Source organism: Neovison vison, chromosome 3 (genome assembly GCF_020171115.1).
Source record: "Neovison vison isolate M4711 chromosome 3, ASM_NN_V1, whole genome shotgun sequence".
Taxonomy (NCBI): Eukaryota; Metazoa; Chordata; class Mammalia; order Carnivora; family Mustelidae; genus Neogale; species Neogale vison.
The window spans coordinates 217,958,872-217,968,892 of record NC_058093.1 but is presented as its reverse complement, the minus strand read 5'-3'; the positions used below and the strand labels follow the sequence as shown (position 1 = coordinate 217,968,892).

Below are 10,021 nucleotides of genomic sequence, written 5' to 3'. Positions count from 1 at the left end.
TGGTAGGAGTTAAAGTTGGAGGTCTTTTCTGGACTGTATCTTAATATTTTAATATTAATATCTACCATTTGACACAGCCATTTCTCTTTGGAATTTTCCATACATACATATAGATCTTAGTTAATAATACACACACACACACGCTCTCTCTCTCTGATCATAGCATTTGTCATAAATGTTTACCCAAATGTTTAAGTAGTAGACTCTTAAAACAGTACATCAAGACAATGAAATGCTATTGGGTTGTGCAGAAGAAAAAAGCAGACCCATATGGGTTATTCTGAAAACAGGTTCCAAGATACACTGAGTGGGAAACAGGCAGAAACAGATGTGTGCTCAGCATGGATATTCTTTTCAAGGAGAAAACAGGGATCAAGGGTGAAAGGGTGTCTTGCTTTTTAGGCTTTCCAGCCTTTTGTAGTGTTTGAATTTTTACTGTTATGTATGTGTCACCTAAAAACTAAAGAAAGACCCCATTGCTCCCATTCCTTAAAAACAAGCAATGTTGTACTCATTCACCTTTTTGCTGCCATTGTGCTATGGGCCCTCAGGCCACAAACCAGCCTAATCACTTCCTCCTTCCTCCCAAGTCCTCAGACAGTTCCAAGCAGGTCCCATCACATGGAAAGGGGAGGGACTCTTGAACTTTATCTTCCCACCCAGAATGGCAGGAGCTCTGCCTGGGAAAAGGGCTGCATTCAGTGCAGCTGTGGTTGGTACAGCTCTGCCTGGGAAAAGGGCTGCATTCAGTACAGCAAAGTAGGCACAGGGAGTTCAAGCTGAAATGTTTTAAGAATTCAGCATTTGTTTCTGTGCGTGTAAAGGAATGTGAATACAGAAAAAGGAAGATGGTGATGAGGAATAATCTGGAGACAGTTTAAAACCATAATGGTAGAAAGAATGAAGTAGAAAGTGCTAACAGAAGAAAAGAGACTGAGTTCAGGAGTCTCACCAATAAAAGTTTTATAGTATTGCATTTTGATTACAGCTGTGTAAATAAAAAACTTGGGTATTGCCCTCTGGTAAAAATGCAGAACCAACTTCCTTTAGAATAAAAACAGCAAGTTTGGGACAAAAATGAACCACATGCTGCCAGGGAAGAAGGAAAGCGAGCTGGACAGGAGAGGAGTTACCAGCTCAAGAAACCCCAAGGCTCAGAGAACTTTCATAGGAAGAGGCCAGGTTCTGAGTGGTATTTCCCCAAATAACCCTCCCCGAGAGGTGTGGTTTGGGGAAGTCCCAAACCCACAAGTTGCAGGTGCTTCTGGACACACGCACAAGTGGATAGACTTCCCTCACCAGTACCTCCCAGTCTTCTGCAGAGGCCAGAGAGTGGCATGTGGGCCACTGCTGACCTGGGGTGGGTAGATGCAAGAAACACACTCAGAAACGTTTGATGAATCACAGACCAGTGGTATCAGGCCATAGTTCCTGTGCCTCTAGAAAACCCAAAGTCCCCAAATAAAGAGGAGAGAGGAGAGTTGGGGGAAACCAAACCCGAATTTTTCCAATGACCACTAAAGAGAAACTCAGCAACTTTTCCCTTTGTCTTTGACCCTGAGAAGTCACTTGAAGGACACAGCTGTGTGAGGCTGTGACTAGATGGGAGGGAAGGCATGGTGAGCTTCCAACAAGGCTGCCTCTGGGGTCCCTGTGGCTCAGTGACCCCCTCTTCAGTCTGGCCCAGAGCAGGGACCAGTGGGGCCAGGCAGAGGGGTAACAGTAAAAGCAGCAGCAGCAGCAGGTTCTCCAGATCAGCCAGCACCATCTGAGGCAGTGTGCTCCCTCCCGACCCTGCCACAGGCAGAGGTCACCACCAGATCAGCACCAGGGGCTCCATAAGAAGCTTTCTCAAAAAGAATCCTCTGGAATTCAAACATTCAGTATGTATCCCACTAGAGTCAGATCTACTTCTCAACCTGGACTCAAGTTTTTGGGGTGGGAAGCCTCACTATCTATGGTTAACTAAGGAAATCACTGCCACAGAGAGAACTCGAATGGTGGATGGGGAGGTTGATTGGGAGGCTCTTTCTTCCCCAAGCTGTTTAGACAAGCCACAGCTAAGATGACTGACAGCTGCCTGGGCCGACATTCATGTCCCTGACCTGAGAAGGAGCAGCTCGGGACTGAGCCTCATCCTGACACATAGTTCCCAGGGGTCCCCCAGATCAGAGCCCATAGGAAAAGCACCACTCTGGAGGGCTCCTCCCCCCCTCTACCCCTCAGATTTCAACATTGTTCATCCTCTAGAAGAGATGAGGCCTGCCCCCAAAGCCTCTCCGACTTATGGATGACACTGGGTTTACCACATCTTAAGGAGCCAGGAGACAAGACTTGAAGGAGCCTGGCATCCTCGTTCTCTGTCCTTTGCCCAAGAGTCATCAAAAGAAAAATGTATGGTCTCACAGCAGGTGCAGCATCTTATTTCTTTTAAAAAATAAATATTTATAAACTTAGGGAGGAAGATTCAAAGAATCAGAGTATTTTTCCCTCCAAAAGCACAAATGTCTCACTTGAGTCAAACCAAGGTAAGTCCACCAACCCATGAACAAAACACCACCCCCCAAGAACTCTGCCTTAAAGGGCAGAGGAGCTGATCTTTGTCTCTGAGCCCCTTAGTCCCCCTTGGTGATCAGGTCCTCGATGTAGGCATCCAGCTCATCATCTGTGTTGATGTCTATGTCCTGGAATAGAAGGGAGCAGTCAGCTAGAAGCCAGAAGGTAGTGGTGGGGCTCCCCATCCTTCTCACAGGCAAAGGAGCCTGAGTCCAGAGTCCCCTCCTCTTCCCCCTCCGCCCTGGCTGTCAGGCCTGTCCCATCTTGATCATTCTCCCCCCTCCCCATCCTCTTGCACAGATGACGCCCAGATTTCTTGCTCCTGCCCTGCCTTCACCCCAGGTTCCCGGGTGTCTTAGATGTGTTGCAGACTTCTCAGACTCCTTATTCCAACTGCATTATTCCACCCCAGGTTGTGCCTGTCTCAGTACTGGCTACCTACCACCTTCCCTCACCAAGCAGCTCAAGACAAACCAGAAGAATCACCCCTGTTTCCTTCCTTCCCCCCAAATATTACAAAATCTTTCTCACAGTCACCATCCAAGATTCAGGCCACCAAATCTCTCACCCAGGTTAAGTGTGAGAACCTCCTCACCCAAGCCCTGGCTTCTAATTTCCACCCCACTCCAGGATTTCCTACAACCAACCAGAATAAGTATCTTAGGTTACAAACAGGATTGTGCCACACCCCTCCAGGGACTCTGACTTCACACAGGCCCCACCTCTTCTATTGCCCACAACTCACTACTTTGGGCCTCAGGTCTTCTCTCTGCTCAAAGCACTCACATCCAATCTTGTGTAACTGATTCTACTCTTAGCTCAAATACCCTCTTCTTAGAACACCCTAGTAAAGTGGCCTTCGTGTTTTCTTTCTTTTGTAGAAGGCCCAAACTACTGGGCCATGAGGATAGGGACCTTATTTTGCCTATAAGGTTCACCCAGTATCCCCAGGACAGACACAGAACAAGTCCACAGTTTTCACTGCCTGGGTGCAGGACCCCACAGGGGCACTCCCCACTTCTGGGCAACCCAATCCCAATCTGGGCGTCATCTGGAAAAGCGAGAACTTCTTTCTGTTTTATGGCTTGGAGGATTCTCAAACCAGGTTGTAAATCAGAATATCTAAACAAGGGCAAAAATCTGATACCGTGGGTCTGGCTGGGATGAGGCCCAGGCAGCCGCACCACCTCCAGCCCTCTTGGTCAGGATGCTGTGCAGCCAGGGTTGGAACCACAGATTCCTGTGAGTGGGGAGAAGGGAGCAGGAGGTGCCCAGGCCCCCCTCCCTGAGACACCAGGTGGTCCAGCTGCAATGAGAGGGCTGCCTGGCTCACCTCCTGCACCTTTTGCAGGAGCGCCACGATGTTGGTCCTCAGCTTCTGCAGCTTCTCCTCTGTCTCTCGGAGCTTTCTCTCAGAAGTGCGCAGACTCTCCTCGGAGGCCTTGGCCCGTGAGTCAGCACGGCTCTGGTAGGAATGGCAGAGATTCTGAAGTCCCACTTCATACTGCTTGAAGTACTCTTTCTGTAGGGAGGGAACCCAGAGGGTGAGTGCATGAGCTTACAGGGGTCCGCAGGGTTGCTCTAAATCGGCACTTGTATTCTCACCCAACTAGCCCAGCACAAGGATGCTCAGTGTGAAGGGATGTCACACACAAGGGACAAGCGGGTTTTCTAGCCCATCTCATGAGGCTGCCATGAGGAGGAAGACAGGATCACCCAATGTGAAGTCCTCAACCCTTGGCAGACAGCAAGCCATTAGTAAATGTGAAGAATGATTCTTCCATTCCAGTTCTCACAAAAAGGACAAGCCCCTCTCCCAGCTCAATCACACCTTTCTAACTTCACCAGTCCTCCTGACAGTCTATCCGAAGTCACACCCCACAATGTTAAGAACCAAAAGTTCTCTTCCAGAAATATTTATCAAACACCCACCAATGCAAATACCTCCAGATTTGTGTAGTATACTTCTACAAGCAGGATCAGAGCTTTTACTACCTTTCCTAAGTATCCGAAATTTCCAAGATGTGGGGTAGTGATGGTAAACCAGCAGTTTCTCTAGACATGAGGCTTTTCAAACTTTTAAAAGGTAGCAGAACACTTGCTTCAAAAGATATATTTTGAATTCGAACATGGAATCTAATTGTAAAAAAATCTGAGCAGTATCTATTTTCAAAGCTCAAATTTTTAACATCTACTCCTAAGCCACCAGTAAGAATGGTAAGGTCATTTGATGAAAATGAGTGGTTCTGGCTGACCACTGCAATCTTATCAACTTGTGTTTATACACTTCTGTAAAAATGTATGAGCTACTTGCCATTGAAGGGCTCCTGTTTTTAAAAAGCATTACAGGCTCCTGACTGTGGTTTTAAAAAGTGTTACTGGCAAGTACTTAACTGTGTCATTTACCTTACAATATAAATATAGAGAATTATCTTATTAAACCAAGATGGCAAAGAAATTTGAAGTTTTATGTAAAAAATAATTATGTTGGCAGCACAAAATAAATGTTTGAGCAGACTCCAAAATATTAAAACTCAGTACATGTCTTGAGCCTATGTTAGTTTTTTTAAACACTTTAAACTTTTTATTTATTATAGATTTGCAAGGTTATATTATTTTTTAAAAACAGATATATTTAAATCTAATGTTTGCAGGACTCCTGAGGACTTTATGGAACCCTTACTCCAGTATGATAGCAAAAAGGATCTTTTACAGACTGACAAAAACATAATGAATATTAGACCCTGTTGTGTCCCTGACATTAAAAATTAGTTTGAGTTGCTGTAGACATTACAATCAGCAGACTATAAAGTTGATGCATTGGTCGTATACCTCCTTTTATAAGCACAAGCTAATGGACTCTTTGAGGCTCAGATGCTCCTGGCTGTGTTTCTGGTCTAAGCAGCAAAGATCCCACTACGCTCAGGCTTTGCTCTGAGTCTGGCAACAACTTTAAGCCCAAATCAACAAATCTGACTGACAAGAGGCTGCCAGGCCACCCTAGCCATCCTGTGAGTGGTTTTTTCCTGGGATTTGCAGAGAGCACCCGCAGCCTCAACAAGAGCAAGAGCTGAGGCATGGAGCTTTCTGGGGAAGCAACCAGGAGCTCTGCCATCCTCTAGCTCCCTCTGCCTGCTCCTCCCCTCTCATCTCAGGAAGCAAGGCAATTCTGGTAGAAGGGCAAGACCCTTGTCCTAAAGAAGAGGTACCTGGGTTCAAATTTGGGTTTTATCACAACAGACTTTTCACCTCTCTGAGCTTGTTTCTTCAACACCTAACATCTCTTTAAAAAAAAAAAAAATAGAATGGAGATTAAAAACCCCATCTCTTCCTCTCTGGCAAACCATCAAACACATAGCTGCCACACGAGGCCCCAACATCTTGAAAATACTAGACTTGCAGTTTCGATTCTAGTTCTATTGTCTAGAAACTCCTCCCTAGAAAACTTCCATAGATTCCAACCATAAAAATATCTATCCCACTCAATGAAGACAACTCCCAGATCCCATCTGCAGGCCTGGCCTTTGCAGCCCTTAAGCACCCAGTCCCCAATCTCCACCTGCCCACTGGACATCACCAGAAATGTAGGTGCTGGTGCTTCCAGCCCAACATACATCACAATTCATCACCTCTCCTATCCTCACCCTCTGTTTTCTCTCCCAGTTAATAGCTTTGTCATCACTTCCCACAGGCCTGAGACATAGAGAAGCACGTGGGCTCTGCCTCCTCCCCCATCACTTGATTCCAGTCAACAACCTGACATGGCCCTTTCACCCACCAGTTCACTCCCACCACTCTGGCTCAAGTTGCCACTCCCTCACCTCTGACCTTTCACAAGTGGACCTGCCGCCTTGCCCCTGCATCTCCCATCCACCCATCCCACCCACACTACCATGAGAAGTATCCTCTTTTTTTTTTTTTTAAAGATTTTTTATTTATTTATTTCACAGAGAGAGAGAGATCACAAGTAGGCAGAGAGGCAGTCAGAGAGAGAGGGGGGAAGCAGGCTCCCTGCTGAGCAGAGAGCCCGATGCGGGGCTCGATCCCAGAACACTGAGATCATGACCTGAGCTGAAGGCAGCGGCCTAAACCACTGAGCCACCCAGGCGCCCCGAGAAGTATCCTCTTAGGGCAGGGTCAGCACACTAGAGCCCCAGGCCAAATCAGCCTGCTGCCGGTTTTGTAAATAGAGCTTATATTGGTGCACAGCCATATCTACTCCTTTACAAATTGTCTACTGCAGCTTTCATGCTGTAATAGTGGAGTTCAGTAGTTACCACAGAGACTATATAACCCCCAGAGCTGAAAATATCTGCTAGCTGGCCCTCTACAGAAAGTTTGTTGCCTCTTGTCCTAGACCAGGTTCAGACTGACAAATTCCCCCAACTCAACACTTTTGCTAGCCCTCCATTTTATACAAGGTTCAAGCCACTATGCCTAAGACCAGACATTCAAGATGCACCATATCCTGGCCCTCAGGCTCTCTTTTTCCCAAAGTGCTCCTCACACAGCCTGCTGCCTTAATCTGGGAACTTTCATCGCTCTGACCCCTTGCTCACAAAGTCTCCCTGCCTCAAAGTTTCCCTGTCACACAGGCACTTCAGACTGCTGCTCTCTCCCTCCCCAATGCTGCCACAGCCCAACACCTGCTTCCACAGCACTTACAGCTCACAGTCTCATGTCCAACTACCTGGTAAAAATTTAATCCCCACTGAACCATAAGCCACTTAGGAGGCAGGACTCTCTCCTGCTGCTCATTAAGAGCTCCAGCACAGAGCCTGTGCCCCAAGAGCACAACAACACTCAGTGCTTACTTCCAACACATCTCTACCTGGCTCTAAGAGTCAAGCTTCAGGCATTTTGAGCCCAAGTTCTTCCCTGTTGCCTGGGACAAGTTTACCCCCTTTGCTGGGGTAGAGAAAAAAAGAATATACTCATTGTGACATGTCAAACCAGGCCTGCTGCCCCTAAGTGAGGACTCAGCCCCAGCATCTTACAGTAGCATATGGTTGGTTTCTACATGCCAGTCACAACAAGCTACTGCCAGGAAGAGAGGAGAAAGACATAGCAAGAGCTGGCAATTCCAAAAAGCACGAAGCTGAGGGGCCACACAGAATAAAAATAAAGGTTAGGCCAAACTCACCAGAGGAAATGATATTAGCTCATCTGAATTCATAGCACTAAGCTCCTTCTTGGAGATGGGGAAACTTGGAGGCAGAAAGTACCGTAAACAATTCCTAAAGAAAGGAGAAGGTGGGAACAGAAATTCAGAATAGCAAGAAAAAGTGCGGAGCACCACAGTTAGCCCCAAAGTGGGAAGACACACATACCGGAGGATCTGGACGAGCAGGTCAATGGTCTCGTGGTTGGTGCTCGGGGCAGTGGTGTCAGGCTCTATGCGGATGCAGTCAGAAGTAGAGGGCTCTGCCATGGCTACAGCCTGCTGGGCCACCACCACCTCCTCCTCCTCCTCCCCGCCCTCCTGCTGTGTATCAGGGCTCTGGTACTCCGGAGAAGGGGGCTTCATCAGCCGCACGTCCTCACTGCCTTTCTCTACCCTAGAAGTCACACAGCACTTGTGTCATGTGCATCCCAGATACCCAGGATGAGCCACCTGCTGGGAGACCAGGGACAGACCTCCCCCTGGCCTGGCCAACTCTGTCAACCTCTGGAAAGGGGTGTTACCAGCGGTCTCTCGGAGTGGTATCTGTGGGCACGTAGTCGAACTTCACCTTCCACCGCACCACATGTTTGCCCACCTCCACGGCTGTGACACGGCCTGTGTACCACTCCCTGTTCACACGCACCTCCACGTGCAACCCTTTATCTGAGAGAATGAGGATGGAGCAAGAGTCAAAAAACTAACAAAGTTCCCAACTCAGCCAGGGCCACCTTGAGAGAGACTGTCCCAGGATATGCAGGGACAAGAACTCCTACATGCTTGCCCATACTTTGCCAGGAACATTGAGCCCAGCCACCCTGGTCTCCTTCCCCATCTGCCAGGAGGGTGCCAAAGAGCAGCAGGATGACAGCCTGCCAGAAGTGCAAGCCAAGAAATCTGTGCTAAAAATACAGATAAGGGTGTGTTATCTTCAGAATTCTTCTCAGGATCAGACTTGGAAGCATTGCTGCACAAGAGCCCAGAGCCAGGAAAACCTTCAAGAGCCTTCGGGATAAGGAGTTGCAGGCAGAGGGGCCCCACTACCCTTTTTCCCCACAGACTGCCTAGTACCTCCCCAAACTCACCTTTCTGAGCCCTCTTAAGGTCAGCTGGGTCCTCTTCCCCAGCACTGTCTGAGAGCTGTAAGAAGAGAGTCTATTAGAGGCATCCCCAGTGCCCCTGAAAAGCAGATTTTTAAATGACTAGAACCCAAGGTCATTAGCTGTCACTTCATATTATCTTATATGCGGCCATTTAAATTTCCATGTCTCACCAAGAGCTGCTCTCTAAATCACTACCTTGAGTATCTACCCTTCTGTCACCTTTATAAACAAGATAGTATGCAAAGAAAAGTCACAGACACTGGGAAGCGAAGGATTTCAAGCCTCCCTTATCTATGTGTGACCTCCTGCCAGTGATAAGAGCCAGAAGCCAGTCTCACTCAGAAGCCTACCTGGCACCATGTTTCTAAGTCATCTGTGTGACTGAGTCCTATAGAGATGAACTGGGTTTCTGGGAGGCTCAAATCACAAAACAAAAATGGAGCTGGTACAGACTGCAATCCTGGGGAAGGACGTTCTAATCTCACCTGGGACCACCTACCTCATTCAAGTCCTTCTTTTCTTCCTTCACAGCAAACTTGCCCCGCTTAGACCTCTCTTTCCTCCTCTCAGCCTCTTCCTCAGCTTCTTCTTCATCAGAGACCCCAAGAGTCCGCTTCCGACCCTGAGTGGTCTACAGCAAGAGGAGAGGGAATATAAGGAGGGCCCCCGTCAGCCCTTGAAGTGCAGAAGATTGCACCTGGCCTAAAGGAACTGTTCCACTCGTATGCTTCTCAGGTCCCACAGGGCTGAGCCTCCTGACATTACTCAGTATACAACAACCTCCTGATCCCTGTGCTCACAGGGCCCTTTGCTCAAAGTTGTAGCAGAGTGAGCCTCTCAGTTTATTTCTCCCTTAGCCTTCCTGGCCAGTCAGCTATGACCACCCTGAGACATGCTGACCATTGCAGCCCACCACGGCTGTCACCATGCTGCCAACCTATACCTATACCATACAAGCTGGTGGTGGGGACTCAAATTTATGGCAGACCAGAACTTGAAGGGAACAGCGAAGAGCTCCTTGGACAGGAAATCACCATGCTCTGTACCCTGACCAGATCAAGTCCCTTCAGCTATTGAGACTCCTCCTCAAGAAACAAGCAGCTTTAGATTCGATGACCTCCAGTGAGTCTCCCCCAGTACAGCTTTGACACAGCCTGATTCCATTCCTACACCACTGAGGATAGACTCAGGGCTGGAAGAG

At 47.9% G+C, this 10,021-nt stretch overlaps 1 protein-coding gene across 3 annotated transcripts in view; it reads right to left on the bottom strand.

The window, feature by feature from the left end:
• Positions 1-938: 938 nt before the first annotated feature.
• Positions 939-10,021, bottom strand: part of MORC2 (MORC family CW-type zinc finger 2) — a 42,794-nt gene continuing 33,711 nt past the window's right edge. The window contains exons 20-27 of one of the 3 annotated variants that reach the window (XM_044243903.1): positions 9,320-9,451; positions 8,803-8,857; positions 8,242-8,383; positions 7,887-8,114; positions 7,700-7,793; positions 3,890-4,078; positions 3,704-3,796; positions 939-2,684 (exon numbers count right to left, since the gene is read on the bottom strand). In XM_044243903.1, coding sequence (XP_044099838.1) covers positions 2,616-2,684; positions 3,704-3,796; positions 3,890-4,078; positions 7,700-7,793; positions 7,887-8,114; positions 8,242-8,383; positions 8,803-8,857; positions 9,320-9,451 — 1,002 coding nt within the window. In that variant the 3' untranslated portion in view covers positions 939-2,615. The remainder of the gene's footprint in view (positions 2,685-3,703; positions 3,797-3,889; positions 4,079-7,699; positions 7,794-7,886; positions 8,115-8,241; positions 8,384-8,802; positions 8,858-9,319; positions 9,452-10,021) is intronic. The other 2 variants (XM_044243905.1, XM_044243904.1) reach the window with 2 other exon arrangements.